The 19,499-nt window shown below is 39.5% G+C and overlaps 1 protein-coding gene across 2 annotated transcripts in view; it reads right to left on the bottom strand.

Annotated features, from left to right (window-relative positions):
- Nucleotides 1-493: 493 nt before the first annotated feature.
- CPLX1 (complexin 1) overlaps nt 494-19,499 on the bottom strand; it is a 125,398-nt gene continuing 106,392 nt past the window's right edge. For both annotated transcript variants that reach the window (XM_071581312.1, XM_071581313.1), the window contains one exon: nt 494-5,234. In XM_071581312.1, coding sequence (XP_071437413.1) covers nt 5,037-5,234 — 198 coding nt within the window. In that variant the 3' untranslated portion in view covers nt 494-5,036. The remainder of the gene's footprint in view (nt 5,235-19,499) is intronic.

Raw genomic sequence — 19,499 nt, 5'->3', positions numbered from 1 at the left:
TTCTACGAGATGTATGATAATGTCTTCTTTCAACATGATGCGCCTCTTTCATGCTGAATATAAAGATTCCTGATTTGTCCCTGAGCAAGTAAAATGAGGTTTATCTGTATGCAACTTGCCCTCCAAAGAGTGTTGTATATATCACAAGTTCTGGATCCCAAGATACATTCAGTGTCTTTGCAAATCAGTGTTATACATTTTTTCTCTTAATATCCAAACATATTCTCATTAAACCATAGTTACCTGTTTCTTTTAAGAGTGTTGTTCTGCTCTTCTAAGTAAAACTAATTCTTAATAGCAAAACTGATTGAAAATTTGATAATCATCTGTAGATGTCAAATCTCATCAGTGTTTTTGACAAATGAAAAAATGAGCATATCTCTTAAAATCCATGTTCCTCTATTTCATTATCATTACATTTGTGTATCAGCAACCACACTTTGATTTCCAAGTATAACCTTGTAGCAATTTCATAGGAAAGCATTGCAAAGAATTTATGAAATCAATGGGATTTTTTATTGGCTGTGATTCCATTTTAGAAGAACATCATACCATTTACCCACATCATGCAGGAAAAAGTACCAGAAAAATAACCAATTAAAATCACATTCACAAAGTCTCTACTTTAAGTTGTCTTCTAGTACTACATGCATCTGAAAGAAAGCTGGGAAGCATTTCTACTAGAAAATGCATGGCTAAGTTGAATTTTGCTCTCTGTGTGTGAGAAAGAGAGAAAACAGGCAATTTTTTTAATGACAGTACTGAAACATTTTACTAACTCAGTGCATGAAGAAACAGTTATCTTGATAACATATATTCAGAACAGATACAGACAACTTTCAGATACATAAGACATTACATTTAGATCACAACAGCTAATTTCTAACAATGCTTATTTTAGCACAGTAAGCTTGGCAAAAAGATCTATTCAGCAGCATTGGTATGGTCTTTCTTGATGAAGGAGTGGGGCTGGGAGGGACCTAAGCCAATGGATGATACTAGAAACATAGACAGAGGAACTCCAAAGAGATTTAGCATATGATCTTATATTTTGTTTTATTCATTTTAAACACAAGAGTAGCATTCATAATTAATATTGCAGTCTGATCTCATATGGCTTTCTCTAAATATAAATGTGAATTTACAAGGTCAATGGCAAACTAAATCATTTACCCTCCAAATGTGAAGGCCCTTTGACTATTTTTTAACTAACCAGTAAGGTCTTGGAGCTGTGAGGGAAAATGACTGCAGTGCCTAGCCACCAACCTTTCTATGTAAATAAAAACTAGTTACAAAACTAAAATACCTCATTTACCTGAGATTGAACAGATCAGTGATGCAAATAAAACAATGTCATGAAAAGACAAAGAGATATTCAGAATCCAAACAATGAACCATGCTTCTCTTTGGTCTTGTTTAAGTGCTTCATCACCTGCTTGAGTGCAGAGGGGAAAAGTGTCTGATACAATGCTTCTCACTTCCATACATAAGCCAAAGGTGTCTGTCTCCCTTGTTGCCAGTTTTGAGTGGGAACAGAAACAGATGGGTAGGAGAGAGGAGAGAGTGCCTGTTCTAAAGTCTGTTCAACATGGCTTAGGCACTTCAGGGACAGTGGAATGACTTGAGGAGAGGTCTACACCTTATGCAGCATGCCAAAAATTGTATGAGGCAAGACCAAGCAAAACCTATCCAGATCTTCTGTCATGTTTCTCATTAAAAGGCAAATGGGAGCTACCAGTTAAAACCTGGCTGAACTCTCTGCTGTCCATGGAGGAAGGTCTGCTGCAGATGTGGCTTCCCCAACGATATAAAGGAGTCAGTAAACACTATTTATAATAAATGACCTTCCCATTCCCTTCTGCTTTACAAGCCTGGCATGAGGCCTACCAGACTCAGAACAGAGTTCCTATGGCCTTCTTCAGTGTTTCAGTCCAGATGTTCACACAGCTCAGGAGCTCAGCTCACAAAGAAAGTATTTTTAATGTTCTGAGCCCAGTGATAGCAGTACTTGCTTAAGAAATCTGAGCACAGGCCACACCAGATGCTGACTGGTAGACCTGTCATTCAATGGCACAGCTGCTGAAGCAGTTAGAAAAAACAGTACCAAACACTCTTCCTTTCTTTCTCTTCTCCCTTCTCCAATTTCTTAACCTTCTATACATATGCCCAAACATGCACATCAAGATGCCAGGGAAATTGTGGAAACCACCAGCAGTAGCATTCTGCAAGGAGGATGCCAGACAGAAAATTCTGATCCCGTGTCAGGAAGAGTATTTGGTGAAAGAGGAAGGGAGTCAAGGATGGGGGTTAGGGAAAGGTCAATAAGCAAGTGGCAGGGGAAAGCCAAAGCAAAATGGAATAAGCTTATCCTCCTGTTTGTTTGCAAGAGTTTTCCCACACAAGGGCAGGGGAATGGTTTCTTTTTGTGGAGGAACATTTCTGCTGGTTCCACTTATGTACTGGAGGACACAGGCCACAGAGATTAATTGGGGCATTGCAAAAGTATTAATGTCTGTATGTCAGTGTGATCCACGTTAAGAGATTTAACTACCAATGAGTAGCTGAAGCAAAGACCAAACCTCTGCCTTTCAGCTTTCAGGAATGCTCTGTGGCAGAGCTGCTGCCTTTGTGACTAGAGAATTTCAGTTCTTTCAGGTTTACTTAAATAGGCTCAAATTACTAGTTGCTGAATTTGCATGGGGCAAGTAGGACACTCTACCTAGAAAATGGTAAATTCTTAAACACTGCAATGCTGTACCCAAGCACTGATTCATAGAATGTTCAGGGTCATTAAAAGCCTCAAAAGGGAGACACACATCCTGCTTTAATTAAATGAAAGTTAGGGGAAAAGCCCCCAGTGATATTCAAATTAATAAACTCTGCTTTCTCTTTCTTCTGGGTAGACCTTGGCAGCCTGTACTTGAGTGAACATGTCTTGTTTGCAGATCCAGCCTGAAACAGGTCGCACCTTTCTCAGTTTGTTCAGACTTGTAGATCAGTCAAATTTCCTCAGTGTCCACCTTGGATTCAGTAGAAACTTACAGCTGAAATTATTTGAGAGTAAGCAAGGACTGCAATACCTGAATAAGAATTGGCTGAGGAGGGAAGACTATATTTATTCTCTTTCATAATATTTTTTTCCCTATTACAAGAAATGTTACTGGAAGACACAGAGCTCACAAGCTCACTGCCTTCTCTGTTGTGCAGATAAATATCCTCTAAAATTTCTTATTCAGGAAAATACTGAGATGTTTGCCCAAACTCAGTTCCACCGAATCAGTGCAACAAAGTTCCATTGATGCAGAATGCTTAATTTAGGTACACAGTGAAGTGTCTGAGATTATTCTGCTTTTTGTTACCAGCTGACAGTGTGTATTTGCTTCCAAATCTCTTCCTCATACATAGGAAATTTTTATGGCTCCCAGGAGAGGCACAAGCAATGCCAGTTCCGACAGACAAACCCTGATTCTCTTACACAATTGTGAGACTGAGAAGGCATGATGCTCTCACCACATCAACCACGGAGACAAAGCCAAATGCAAAATTTCAGAATTAGCTCTTCAGAAGACATGTTTGATACCTGATCATGAGAATCAGTGTTCAAAACAAGACTGTTTATGTATTGAATCTGTGTTTGTATTAGCAAGTCAATATCTCCCACAGAATTTGGGTTATCTTATTTAGTTACTTGATGTCTACAGCACTGTATTGAGAAGCCCTCTCTACCTTCATCTGCAAAAGGCAAAAAAGAAATGGTGAGAAAGAGATTTCCTCCCAAACTACGAGCATCAAGGGATACCACACACTGCTGTATTATTAATTAGCTCCTTCACACAGTACTGGAGAAGCATCCTCACTTCATCCTTTATAGTAGGTAGAGACTAAACCCTACATTTTGCAGGTGGAGAAGCTCAGTGGGGCAGAAAAATAAGTGACCTCCCAAAGGCAAGGCAGTAATTTAGCCTAATATATATTAGGCATATGCTGAATTTCTTGATCTCCAGGGCCATAACTAACACCGAGGCCACCACATGCTCCCACACACTGCAGGAAGGGGTGGGCAAGACACAGCCACACCAATAGGCTGGAAACCCAGATGTCCAACTGCAAGGATTGCTGGGAATGCAACCACTGAATATAATATGGCAGAAAGTGGAAAGTAAGTTAAATAGAGCAGCAAGCATACTTGGTCATTGGCTTCAGAGGAGTCAGGAAGGTCCTCTACTAAAGCACCATGCACTCTCCTCTGGTTTCAACTCTCTCTATGGCAATTGTCTGACCAATTTGCTCTTTCAAGTTAAGCTTATGGCTAATTCCCAAAGTAACATGACTCTTGCTTAGATTCTGAGGCATTGAATTTCTACAGCATTTGAGGGCAGATGACTCGCTTCTTCCACAGTTCTGCGTGATGTCAGCTGTATAAGTCATACATGATTTACTTTCCAAACAATCTTTTATTTATGTCAGTGATTGAACTAAAACAGAAAAGCTCTAGTTCCTGGAATAACTGGGATATTCCTTCCAAGAGCAGATGTGCTCAATGAAAAATGGCTAGTGTGACCCAATCAACAAGAACATTATAATAATGACTAATTATTATCAAAAATAATTTTAAAAAAAAGAGATAATTTAAAAAAAATAAAGAGGCCACTGTTCATACTTAGTGAACACTCCTTCTTGCTCTGGATGGAAATGAGATTGTTCCTTTTCTATGCTTGATGTGCAGTTGCCTTATTTAACATATATAGTACTATGGCTTATAATAAAAGTTGTGTAGTCTGCAGCTTTTTAATCTTTACATCCATTCAGAGGCATCTACTGGATGTGAGACTATGTACAAAAAAGGAATAGATAAGTCTTGGAGTGGAGGCAAGGGAAAGAGGCTGTTGGAAGGGAATGGGAAAGGGACTCCTAGTGAGTAGCAGAGGGCAAAGGTGGGGAGGGCTGCATGAGGGATGGCAAGATTGTAAATCCCCATCGGGCAAAAGAGAAATCCTTTGCAGTACTGTTTGTGCCCATCTAACAGTCTGCAGTTATTACTTCTTGAACATGTCCTGCAGGGGGCCTGGTAGGTATTTGATGACTGTGTCTAGAATGCTCTCTTCTTCCTCTTCCTCCTCATCGCCACAGCCAGGAGGGATGGCCTTCTTTGGGCGTGTCAGACTCCCTTCAGCATTAGCTTCCAGTGCAGCCTGGGCCTCTGCTTCCTTTTCTTCCTTCTTCTTTATACCATACTGCAGGGGAGAGAGAGAACACATTGTCAGTCACCCACTGAACCAGATGGCTGATAAAGCTGGCCATCACATGTGCCTCATGTTCTGCAGTATGAACATCACTGTCAATATCCTCATTTTGCTCTTTTACACAGATACCAAAATTATCCGTCCTAACAACCTGTCCCTAAGAACAGTCCAGTGGATGGACAGTTTTCAGAAGACAAGATGGTCAGATGCTCAGATCACTCAGAAACAATCACATGAGAGAAATTTTGACTATGCAGCTGTGGGTTTAGTAAAGAGAATATAAGCTCTGCCTTAAAGTTTTGGGGTGGCATTCTACTGATGTTGATCCTTCTATTTTCTGTTAACAGTGTTATGCTTAAATCCAACATGTGTAATGTTTCTGAAATTCCACCAGCAGCATTTTATAGTAAAGATCTATGGATGTGGCAAAATTTCAGGTAAAAAGTAATTATCAAGAAAACAAAGCAAAGAGGACAGGACAAACAGGACTGCAGTGAAAATGAAAGTTTCAGATATTTTCATGTGGGACATACCCTATACCACTTCATCTATAACTCCTTTGTATAAGTGGGACAGAAAGACCACTTAGTGAAAATAAATCTTCATTAGAAACTCAGCTGACCCATACGATTTGATGAGAAACATCCTTAAGCCTGTGAGCAGAATAGATACCTAAAATTTGCTACTTCTACTAAGAATTAAAGGTGTGCCACTAAGACATAACATGAGTAACTGGAATGTCACTTTATGATTTTATGTTCAAAATGCTAGACTTCAGAGAGGACTAAAGATATGTATGAGTGATTCAAACTAGGCAGAGAAGTGCTGTAATATTTCAGTTCCCAAAGTGACTAGGGCATCCTTTTCAATTGCTAGTTTGAATGCAAGTTCAAGGAAGACAATTTCTTCACGACCAAACTTCATCAGTCAACAGTCTTCATACATTTCAGTAATCCTCAGGTTTTACTGCTATTTCCCTAAGTGTCACTGTTTTGGAAATTATGGTGGTATACAGTAAGAACTCAAACTGTCTCATGCAAATCCACAGCAATAAGCATACCTGCAAACTACCCTCTGTATTATGGAACCATAGAATGGGTTTGGCTTGAAACATTTAAAAGCCATCTAGACCAACCACCCTGCAAGAAGCAGGGACAGCTTCAACTAGATCAGGTTGCTCAGAGACCTACTCTGTTTATTCAGACTAATTCAAATTTTCCAGACTATTTCCACTTTTTCTGATGATAAATAGAGGTTAAACTTTTTTGCTACTGTGATCATGATGCAGACTAGGAAGTGTCCTATTTCTCAGTGCCCAGCAGTGTTTCAAGTAGGCCAGATGCACAATGCAAGGATCCTTCTGGTCCCTCAGCTCATAGCTCATAGGCTGGCAGCAACACTCTTCGCCTCAGTCTTTTTACTGTTTAACCATCTGCCTTCACAGCTGCTCCAATCTACCTGCTCCTGCCCTACCAGCTCCTCAGCCACCAGTGACCTCACAAGTACTTACAATCCTTTCCCTTCAGCTACATTAGGGAGGCATTTGACCTTTGTGAAGAAGAGGAAAGGCACTCAAGTTTGCCGTAGCAGCTATCAGCTTCAAAATTATTGCTTTGTAAAAGCCATTCCTTACTTACATCTAAATTTTAATTAAAGTACCAAATGGAAATAAGATTGTTACTAAATGGAAATAAGATTGTTCTTGGTACATTGGAGCTATAAAGTAACTAACTTAAACCCGTGTGAAGGCCAACAAAACATTTTGCATGGATAAGCTTGAAAATAACATCAAAAAGAAAATTAGGTATGATTTCAAAAACATCGAAGAATTCTGCTGGCAGGATGTACTCAGTATTTTCAAGTATCAATAATATGGTACTGCTAAATAGACATGACATAGATGCTATTTTCATGATTTTTTTCTTTTCATTTTTTCAATTAAAAATAGGCCAAATTGTTTACCAGTAAAGTACAAAGTGCATTCCTCCTGTCATGACTTTCTGATTTCAAAGGGCTGTAAGGTTTCACTGGAAACATTTCCTCCCAAGCATTTCTGAGCAAAGGCAATGTTTTTGCTTCCTTTCTCCATCATCATTAATATTTTGGATGACAGCCTGCAAGGCTGAAACCAGTAACTTCAAAACACTCTAAAATCAATTCTGTTCACTAAGGACATTTGTCTTAGGATTTTTATACCTACTGAGTGCTGGTCTGACCAGATTTCGTGAGAGAGATGTTAACGAAAAGTGATGTCTCCATTCACATCTGACACAAGGAAAGCATTTGATCAACTTGTAGTTACAGGGCTGTACACCACAAAGGAGATTCAACATAGGACCAGCTACCATGCACGGGCAATGGCATGCAATGCTAGACTGAGGTCAGCCTGTATGGCTCACTGGTACTCACTCTCCCTCTCAAATCACAGGTGGACATCTCTAAATGGTCCCCAGTGTAATTTATCTACATCTTCACAAGCTGGCTAGACCAGAACAACAGTGGACAATACAAATCATAGCAACACACAGGTACTCTGCATGCTTTCAAATCCTCCATCTCAAAACAAGTATCAGATCAAGATGTGTTGATCCTCTTGCTCATGAACTTGTTGAACAAACATCCAGGTGACAGGAAACTGGAACAAAAACAACCACTTGTTTTGTGGTAGCTGCTGTGTGCTAGGACAGAGGGAAGCTCAAAGATTATAGAAAGGAATTAGCATTGTACCTGTCAGCCTGTCCTGGCACATTTCTTTGGAAGACCTCTACTGATTGCCATCAGAGAATTGCACAGCCCTAGACAGACCTGAGATTTTACAAGTTATGGCAAATCTTACAGGGCAAATGCAGAGTGGGGTAAATACATTGACTGGAAAGAGATTTCTCACTGTAAAAGGTCATTAAGAACAGGTACATTCTATTGTTCCAGCTTCCTGGCACAAATGTCAAATACAACAATTATTTTTTCTTGGTTCCTCTCTGTACTAATGCTGCAACATGTACAAACAAGACATTTTCCCCAGTATATACATAACATTCAAATACAAATTTATTTTGAACATAAGTAATCTTCTTTTGGAGAAAAATGACGTTACATCAAAAGCCATTCAAAGAATCAGTTATGAGAATTCAGAGTTATCATTTAAACTTGGTGGGATTTTGTAATGCTTTACATCAATAAAAATGTAAGCTGTGATGCTATAGGTGAATAAAATGGCATACTTTAGGTTTGAAATTGCTTCAGAGGAAATAAAATTATAAAAAGGAAAATCTCAACATGAGAGAAAATTTTAAAATAGTGTCTTCACATGAAATAATTTAGGTGAAGTCAACAAATAATTAAATTAATTAAAAAATATGACTAAAAATAATCTTTCTGGTGCTCTGTCTTTCCTGGGGATAAGAAATACTGCATTCCAAAAAATTTGAAGTATGAGAATAGTTTCATTTTTATTCAAGATTCAACCCAAAAAAAATTAATATCAGAAATTTTATTTGTATCATTACCTGCTTGGCCTTCACTCAAGTATTCATGTCTTCTACCATATATAGAATCATGGACCTAACCCAGTAAGATGCTGAAAGATTTTTAGTCTGTATAACACCCTACTGCTCCTAAAATCATTCCTATGCTGCCACATGAACATTGTTTTCACTGGCTTCTATGAAACACTGGCAGGCTGGAGTCCTCTGTCAATCAAGTTGAAAGAGTCAGGAAAAAATCTCATGGCCCTTGTCTTACCCCACTCTCAGTGACTGCATGTCAGGAACAGGCCATGCTAACCATGCTGCCATCAACTTCCTCCCCATCTCATTCCTTCCCTATTCCTCCTGCTTTTCACAAAGAAGCCTAAGTAGGTGCATGAACTAGAACCATGCTGTAAATTTGATGTAACTCTTGACAGTAAGAGTGTCAAGGAGTAGAGGACTGTTGAGACCAGAGGAGCTGCAGCTAAAATGTCAACCCACCATAAATACTAGTTACAATTTCTTATGACAAGTTAACAATTACTCCTAACAATTAACATATTCATCAAGCAAACATGTAGGCCATTGGATGAATAAACAGTAATATCACAGTTAAGACACTTGCAGAAGTAACTGCATATCTTTGAGTCAGGTGTGGAACAGACTCTGCAGGAAGACAGCTGAAATCAAGGTGCAAGTGAGTGGTTTTCTTTGCATCAGATTTGGAACTGCCTCCTCTGAAATATCTGGAAAAGCTAGGAAAATACAAATGGAGTTTTGTGGTAGATACAAAGAAAACTCAAAGTTGTGACCAGCAGAAGATTAAGAATGCAGAGGATCCAGAAATCTGAGAATAAAATGCTGTGCATATGACATTTCCACTGACATACCAGGCAGAATGCCTCTCAGACTCCCATACACTGTGGGGATTCAAAAGACCAATAGAGTGCTGACCTTAGCAGGCTGGGTTAACCACAACACAGTAACATTATGCTACTAATATTTACCATGACTGAATTCTTCTAAGGTTATTATATTTGCTTGCAAAGATTATTATAGTTACTCACATAATTTTATCTGCCATTGCCATGGTTGAACTATGTCATCATGCCATGGTTGAACTCTATCATCTTTTACAATCTCTATAAACCACTAAATATCACAATGTATATACTTTGTATAGTCCCAGCTTCTTTCGTCACTGAATAATTTCAATTGTACACTTTTCTTTGCTCCTAATTATCTGGACAAACAGGGAATGAGGATTGGTGTTTTTAAAAATACACATCTGTCCTGCAGTACAGATTTACAACATAGGCTGCTGGAAATGTAAAGATTATAAACAATGGCATATTTCAGTCCTTGGAACAGAAAAAGAAAGCATGTTCCCTTGTCTATCTTGACAAGTTCACAACTCTATCACACGGTTCAGCTGACTTAGGGTGTGTGTGTGAAGCCTACATCAAGGGGTAGGATGCCTGCCTTATTAAGGTAAAGCCATCAAGGTAGAGAAAGCAGGAATTTTGTAATAGTATAGCATGTCCTCGGTGGGTCTGTCCAGAACGTTTCATGGCTGTCAATCATGAGTCCTCCACTGTGGCTGCATCTTGGTGACTGAAATCTGGAAGCAGGCATTCAGGAATCCTTCAGCACAACTGTGCACCACTCATAATGCTACAAATTGTTCATGGCTCCCTGTTTCACTATGGCAACTGGCAACATTGCTCTTCTTTCACTGAGGAAACAACTCTTCCTTCCAACGTGCTTTGAGAGCCTGTCCTTCAGTCTACATCTCAAGAAATAATACTACATATCAGAAAACACTGATTTTTAGTTTCTGGGGAAATTTTGGCTTATGAATGATACTGGTTACATCTCTTTCAGGAAACTTTTCTTCTCAGTGCTTCATGTAGCTGCAGGTGGTACTGAACCTAATGTCTGAATAGACATACACAGATACAACCATCTCTGGAATTACTATTTCATTTACTAGCTAGGGTTTGAAAAGCTACTGAGATATCTAAATGGTTATTCCTTATCTTAGTGTACTAATTAGGGGAGACCTTGCCTATTCTTACACAGCTTTGTCCCTTAAATTTCATTCACATTCTAACTTTCAATACGAAAAGCACACAAACAAAGACACAAAAATCCAAAACCAACCACACAAAAAACCCCACAACAACAAAATTTTCAGCCAGACTTGAAAGCATATGGTTAGAAAAGACACTGGGAGGGCAATACACACAGCATTCCATCATTCCATTAACTTCACCTGGACAAGTATTTTTCTTAGAGACGTCAGCTTGTGAAGAACTCTCATCTGCTCTGGAACATCTGCATTAAAATACTTCTTACGTCTAACCTGATTCTTTAAGAAATGCCTTAAACAAAGAAAATATCTGGAAAACTGAAAAGACACAGCTACTGGAAAAAGAGTTATCTTTCATCTCTCTTTTGAGGCTTCATTTATCAAGTATGCAAAGTTATTTTTTCCCTCTTCCTTGCCCAAAGAGACCATCATCCCAGTTTAGATCTTCCCGTCATTAACTCAAGAAACTTTCTCCTAGGAATATATATAGGGCTCAAACAAATTGAGAGCAATAGGAGGGGTTTAGCATTGACCTTTAGTTCCACAACTGTGAGTCTAGGGTACAGAAAAAACCCTCCCCTTTTATTTGATTTATACAAACCTGAAGTCTTTCTACATGATTTCTCTGGTCTACCTGTGAGTGAACAGGCTGTCAAACACAACTTCAGCTCTAAGTCTCAGGTGAAGATGAGGCCATTGTGGTGGCCTGTGGTGTGGTTTTGAATTTTTTCCTGATGCTACAGTATTGGTTACAGATGTTCATGCTGTAACAGTGCTGCTGTGTCTTTATGTGGCAATGGAAACAGCATATATTTCCTCCTCTACATCTGTTCCCCACAAGCTTCTGAGTTGATGATATGCCAGAATAAAAGAAGGGTTTTCTACAGGAGGTGACAGTGCTGAAACCCAAAGCACTAGGTACTCTGTTCTCACCACTGTTCAAAGTACAGAGTCTACTTTGATATAGATCTGGCCCAACAATGTGCCCTGGCTTTTCTTCCCCCTCAAAACTCCTGATTTCATTCTGTGTGAAATTTGGCTCTTTTTGTTTGTTTTTGTTGGTCTACTTGTCTTTCAGATAATTTCATTTACACCTGGCTTGATGGACAGGATTAGTCCCCAGAAAACTGATGGGAAGTCTTTTAATACATATTAAAGGAGTGTACTATCTTTGTCTCTTAATTTATCCATTTCAGTGTGAGCTCTACCATATACTGTTATAATTATATAGACTGTTTCAGGAAACTCAGACATGCTGACCCTGGATAATCTCTGTGCTTTATAAGGAATAATGAAGAAAGAATCACAACCTGACACATTGGCAAACATGCCAACTCAAGCTGTGGTACAGAATGAAAGGTATGAGAGAGTACTGGGTGTCTCAGTCCCTGTCACACCATGGAAGTGTGTGTGGGAGTGTCGCTGTGGTATGAGTGTAGGTGTGGGTGTTTTCTTGCCTCCACATGCTGCTGCATAGCTCTGCTGACCTTGTCAATGTGTTAGTGCAAGAGGGCTGATTAATAATGAAAAAGAACAAGGTGAAGTCTGGAAACTGCAGTTCTAAATTGCATTGTTCAATTGCGTGTGAGCCAAACAGGAGCATAACTCAGAAGAGAGGTGGCAGACAGAGAGAAAGGAGGACAATAAACCTTTGAGTAGAGGACACTTAAGATGCAAAGGCAGAGCTATGGAAATATGAGCGGTTTCTGCTTCATGCCTCATCTCTCCTGGAAAAGATGTTCCCAAACTAACTCCTTGGAGGCCATCAGAGTTTTTCAGCCAGCTTTCCAGCAGAGGTTATTTGTAAAGCTGGCTTCTGTCCTTTGAGTCCTATACCTTATCCAAGGTTCCACCTACCCACAAGTTCCCTGTGGCTACACATGCCTTGCTAATCTGTGCTAGCTCTGACTTTCAGGTCTTTCAAAATCACAGCAATTCTTCATTCATGACCTATCTTGTTTTATGTTTTCCAGTATCCTCTTCACTCTTATCTGCCTCCCCCTGAGGTGGCTCCCATGGTAGGTACATAGAGGTCTGCAGTTTTCCTCTTGCACCACAGGAACACATCAGATGCAGATGTGAATTTCAAATGACTCATTTCAGCAAGCAGCAGACACATGATGTTGTTTCCAAAGTAAAGAAGCAAAGCTTGTTGAGTACAGATCAGATCTCCTCAAGAGAGCAGTGCTTTATCTTGCACTCTATCCATTGTGGATCACCAGAAAAGCAGATTGCACATCTGTTGTTTAGGGCAGCAGCACTACTCTTGGATGCTTGGATCACTAGATTCCATAGGAATGCACTGCAATCCTGCATCTAATTAGAATGGAAACCAGGTGAATCAGCCAGTTTCAGGCCTCCAGCTTGGCCTTGTTGAACTTCATTAGATGGACACAGGCTCACATCTCAAGCCTGTTAAGATCCCTCTAGATGGCTCCCCTTTCCTTCAGCCTGTCAACTGAACCACACAGTCTCGTGTCATTGGCAAAGTTGCTGAGGGTACACTCAATCCCACTGTTCATGCTGCCAAAGAAGATGTTAAACAGCAGTGGTTCCAACACTGAACCCTGAGAAACACCACTCATCATTTGTGTCCTCTTGGACATCAAGACTTCAACCATATGAAGAATCGCAAGAGATAAGGGGCTAATGTGTATGTCTCTAACACTGATAGCCAGTGGGCTGTGGAACCAAACAAGGATTATCGGTAGTAACAGTCAAGAATTTTGGTAATAACTAAGGATTATTGGTAATAATAAGCCATGGGAAAGAAAAAGATGTGGCTGGAGAAGGGGCCATACAGAGGTAGGGCAGCACTTTTCCAGGACAAACATTCCTTGTTCTAGTTGCTGAAGAAAAACACAATACAATACCACACGAACACAGGAATGAGGCCAATGGGCACAGACTGTAGAGGAATCAGAACCACCTGAGACCCCTGAGGCCCTCTGACCCCTTTCCAGCATGGTCTGAAAGAAAAGACTGCAATGACAACTAATTTGCATAGAAAGGAAGAAACCTCTCAAGGGCAGGGAAACCTCCCCATAAAAAAGTACCCCTATTAATCCCAGGCAGCATCCCCAGGAGCCTAGGCATCCCATCAGCTGGACCAATGCTGGAACCAGGATGTTGAAGGGTTTCTTTCAGAAAATGGGCATATGAGCAATCCAGCCTGCATCAACTCCATGAGACTGGAGCAGATATCAGCTAACAAGCAGCAAGGACACAGCTGCTGTTGATCATTAAAGGAGAAATCACTCCCTAGGAGTTCTCAGCAACTCCCCAGAAGTTTCTCATGAGAACACTTTGACTTTCACACAGGACTCCAAAAGTGCACCTGAAAACATCTAGAGTGAGTTCATATAAACATTGGACTTGTGAGATATGGATTATAACCAATTAAAAGTTGTGGCTTGATGGTGTGAGTTTCAATTTAGCCAATAGAATGTAGTTTTAACCCTATATAAAATGTGTGCTGTGTGTAATAAAATGTCTTCACCGTAAACCTCACAGGCTTGTCGGGTGAAGTTCTTTCCCTCCACAGAAGACTGTTTACTTTACCAGGACTGGTGATTTTCCTTTTCTTTTCTTTCTTTTTTTCTTTTCTTTCTTTTTTTTCTCTTTTTTTCTTTTCTTTTCTTTTCTTTTCTTTTCTTTTCTTTTCTTTTCTTTTCTTTTCTTTTCTTTTCTTTTCTTTTCTTTTCTTTTCTTTCTGTTCTTTTCTTTTTTCTTTTTTCTTTTCTTTTTTCTTTTCTCTTCTTCTTTCTTTCATTTTTTTCTTTTCTTGCTTTCCTGCTTGCTGCCTTTCTTCCTTGACTTCTTTCTTCCTTGCTTGCTTTATTTATTCTTCCTTTTATCGTTTCTTTTCTCTGTCTCTCCCTTTTCATCTTACCCCTTTATACAAATCCCACTGCTGTGTGCTTACACAGTCTGTCAGGGACTAACATACCAGTTTCCATGCCAGGTGTGTAATTTACTAATAAAACTTCAGGAGTTTGACTTTGTTTCTTTTGACCAGGAGCAATTATGAATCTTCAGTGCTCCCTCCACCTTAAGGTTGGAGCTCTTTCAGTGTGATCATCCAGCCATTTCCTTATCCACAAAGTAGTCCATCCATTAAATCCATGTCTCTACAGTTTAGAGGATCTGCTTTATGGTCTTGCTGGGCATCAAGGTGACATTAACGGGCCTGTAGTTTGCTAGGTCTTCCTTATTTCTCTCTTTAAAAAGGGGGTATATTTATCTTTTTCCTGTCAGTGGGAACTTCACCAGACTGCCACAACTTTTAAAACTTGCTGGATAGCGACTTAGCCACTTCCTCCTCCAATTCCCTCAGAACCCACTGATGTATCTCATGTACCTTCAGGTTATTCAGATTACCTTGAACCTGATCTTCTCCTAGAGTGGACAGTTCTATATTGTTCAAGTCCCTGCCTTTGCCTTCTTCAACCTCTTTAACTTGGGCAGTGTGGCTAGATGACTCACCAGTGAAGCTTGAGGCAAAAAATTCTATGAGTACCTCATCCTTTTCTATGTTCCTGGTGAACAGGTCCTTCATTTCTTTCCAGAGAGACCCATATTTTCCCTGGTCTTCCTTTTGTCACTGACATACCTATGGAAGCTTTTCCTGTTACCCTTGATATCCCTGGCCTGATATAATTCTATCAAGGCTTTAGATTTCCTAACTGCTTGTACAATTCCTCCCAGGCTATCTTTCCTTGTTTCCACCCTCTGCAGGCTTCTTTTTTGTGCCTGAGCTTGTCCAGAAGCTTCTTGTTCATCCACACAGGCTGTCAGGCACTTTATTCCTCTTTCTGTTGGGATGCATTGCTCCTTAGCAGTGATCTTTCCATGTGAAACAGCTTTCTTGGTCTCCTCTTCACTGCAGGACTTTATCCCACGGTACCAAGCAGATCCTTCAAGAGCCCAAAGTCTACTCTCATGATGTCAAATTATAGGAGCCATGGCACCACCTCTCTGTGATGCCAGAAGGATCATAGCTCTGCAGTCATGTGTGCATCTCTAATTCCTCTTGTTTCTTCACCGTGCTGCCTGAGATTACAGAGAGGCAGATGGGAAACATGTTTTGGCTGGATCTACTATAGATGCTGACTCTGATGAAGCACATCAGCCATTCTGCTCACTGCTCGACGCGCTGGACTATGCCAGCTTGACCCATTCAAATGTTTTTTTCCCATTACTACATTCAGGTGGTGTGAACTACAATTCACAAACAAATTTACTACTCTTTGGAAACCCAGAGTCTATGAGAAAAAACAGACACGTGTTTTTCAGAATACTTAGCAGAAAAATATATTTTAATTTTCTCCATGTTTGCAAATATGTTATTTTTTCTCCTTTTGTATATGCAACATCCATATTAAAACAATGCCTTAGTGCAGTATGATCAGCTTCAGTGAGAGGGAATGAGGTTTTGAAAGTTTCAGGAATGGAGATAATCAAATTACTACTGACTAGCAAAGTCTTCCATCTTGTTATCAGAGAAGAATCTCCAGGGTAAGCAGAGCATAATCTGACTTATGAAAAACATGGGATCAGAGTCTCCAAAATACTGATTTTAGGTGCCTGAAGGGATGACTGAAATCAGTGCACTGACTCATGACCACAGGGCCCACGATAAGTACAGTACATATTGTACTCATAAGCCTGTTAGGCCCTGTGAAAAAATCTCTCACTCAGAACCGTACTTGCAGCTTCAGTTAAGAAAATCTGGGTCAATTCTATTCTTCAAAGCAGCTAAAACAGGATAAGAAGAAAGAAAAGTTACATATTCCACAGTAACAACTACTCATAGGTTACAGTAAAAATACAGTTTTGTTCCATGATCACGAGGATGGGGTCAAGCTGCAGAAGGTTCTGATGAGAACAGAGGCATTTTTCAGTAATGCAGAGCATATGTACTCCTAACCAAAGAGAGTTATGATTTCTACTGTTTCCAAAGTCTGCATATAGTTTTCTGCAAGAAAAACTTGCCAGAAGCCAATGGCAGGGACCTGGAAATGCACAAATACAGTTGCTTGTACAAGATTAGAAGAATTTATATTACGGCTATGTATCTGACAGCATAAATAAATCCATACAATATATCTCTGTTTATGTGCACACTTCTCAAGACCAGAACATGGAGTATAAGCTGCTCATCCTTCTTCCTGCCTCCTGCAATTTTTTGCTTTGCCAAGTGAAAGCCTTTCTTTTAGTACAAGGCTGGTAAAATTATTTCCCCAGAACGCTGCCATAATTTAGATGAGACATAACTATTTATTTTCCATAGCCTCCAATCATAATACATGGCAGCTCTATTTTTGTTGTATTTCTTGTTTGCTTTAGGTTCGTGGCGTTGTTATTTTTGTATTATTTAATCTTATTTTGAAAATTCTAATTCAGTCAATGCTCCAGTGAATAATGAGTGGTTCACCACAGGATGAGGAGGTGTGAGGCTTTTTTTTCATACAGAGCAATGCCTGCTGAAGATGCAGATAATTGCCAAAACAAATACACTTTCTCCTCTCCAGGGGAATAGGGAACTCATGGTTTGCTCATGAGCCTTAGAAATTATTATTATCTTGCATTTCTAGGTTTGCACTTGGTAGGACTTAGCATTTCATTGCTGTAATGATCACAAGCAGTTTGGCAGACTTGAGCTTAAAGCCAGCTGAAAATTCAAACTAAATAGCTGATAAATTTGAAGTTCAGCTTCTTGGCAGATAAACTACGTGAGTTCTCTGCATCTCATCTCTGCAAATCTCTGGGAAACCACTAAAAAAGCAGATGTTTTTAAAAAAACAGTTTCTGAGTGCTGGTTTTGTTTCTAGCGTGTTGCATTCATTTCTCTGTGCGCATGTCAGCTCTCACTATTATGAAACTTTAGGTTTTCCTTGGCTCTTTGTAGTACACTAAAAAGTGCTCTTGAACATGTAGGAGTGTGTTATCAGCAAAGAAAAGTGGCAGGTAACAGAGCTCATCACAGTAGATCGAGAAGGAACGTAGAAAGGATTCTGGAAGTGATACCCTTGTAGGTGATTGAAAGTATACCCCAGCTGAATTTATGTTCCCCATAATTTACTGTAATTCAGCACCATGAAGGACAGTTGCATTTAACTGTAGTCTTCTATTAGACAATGGGCTTGAGGGAAATGAAAAAGATGAAATCCTACCTAAACAAAGTAAAAAAAAATATTTAGAATAGAGCTGACTAACAGTCCTAGATATAAAAGCAGCACTCATATCAGTACTGCTGAGAAACCTGGGGACTAACCTGGAAGAAAAATAGTCTTCTAAACCAACATTTAGGCATGCATCTGCAATTCTTCTCAGCTTTCTCTGAGAACAGTAGGGGAGACAATTTTTATTCTGTGAACAGAGAAATTAAAGATTATTTACCCTTCTAAAGAGCCTGCAGTGAATCTGTTCTGGAACACTGTCATTACTTAGAATGATACTGCACTGAAATATAACAAGTTGCTTCCATGCCAATTTCAGAAGTTATACTCTCCTCAGTAACTTCCCTAGATTGATAGGGCAAATTTGACAGGACAATAAACTTCATCAAACTTTTCAGTAGATGTTTCCTTCAGTAACTTACACCAAAGTTTTCGATGCTGACATTGTTGACAATACAAGTTAATTTAATTCAGCAATAGTAAGAACTCAAGACAGATTAGTTAAGTGATTATTTTTAGTCCTTGCTTTGAGAGTATTTAATTGTTGTCATCAATTCCTTGAGGATTCTTCTGTGTGGAATGAATCCTGCCATGCCCCATTGCAGCTAGGATCTAATTAACACACCCACCCTGCCAGTACATCTGTGAAGTCCAAGGCATTGTTACAAGCTCAGAGCCAAGACTCAGTAAAAATAAAGGTAGTTAATCAATTGGTTTCCAAACGTTGATGTCTGTTTCCCTCTGAAATACAAAAAGTACTTTTCAATCCCATTAACTAGCAACAGAGATGAGAACTCTGACATCAAAATACTTCAAAAATAGGAAGGACACATCTGACATCCAAAAGGAGCAAGTGGGAAATTATGAGTGTTTATTCATATGCTGTAGCTCTTTAGAGGGACATGAAAAAATGAAGGGCAAGTCACTTATTTTTCTCTAGCCTTTTTTTGATTTGACACACCAGCCTCTTCCTTATGTAATTATAGGTAGTTTTCTTACTTACCAAAAGACTGGGAAAGCCATGTTTGTGCTGAATGAAAGTTGATAAAGAAAAATGTCTGGTTCATCTTAAGAATCCAACCAAACAGCAAAAATGGTGTTCCAGTGCTAGAAGGACCTGTTCAGGTTACACAGTGTTGCAAGGCTGGGTTCCTATTACAAATATGAAGAATTGCTTTCACCTGTAAACAGCCATTGCATAAAAAACCTCAGAAGGTTGCAGCAGCAAGCAACCAGCTTGCGCCAACAGCTCAAAACCCACACTAGAGATGAGTTGTTGAACTTTTCTCATCCTTTCGTTTGACTGGCTGTGGTCAGAAAACAAATGTTTAGCATTGTCAGTGATATGTGAGAAGGGGCAGATCCCATAAAACTCACAACCCACATCAAACTACACACCGTACAGCAAAACAGAGAGATGGACCTCACTGTCTCTATTGTACAATTCTCATGGGCATGTCTTTGTTTTATGGAAACAAGACAAAGGAATTTGGTATAGTTTCAAAATCTTTCAGGC

This window comes from Pithys albifrons, chromosome Z, assembly GCF_047495875.1.
Source record: "Pithys albifrons albifrons isolate INPA30051 chromosome Z, PitAlb_v1, whole genome shotgun sequence".
Taxonomy (NCBI): Eukaryota; Metazoa; Chordata; class Aves; order Passeriformes; family Thamnophilidae; genus Pithys; species Pithys albifrons.
This window is presented reverse-complemented; position numbering and strand designations above follow the sequence as displayed.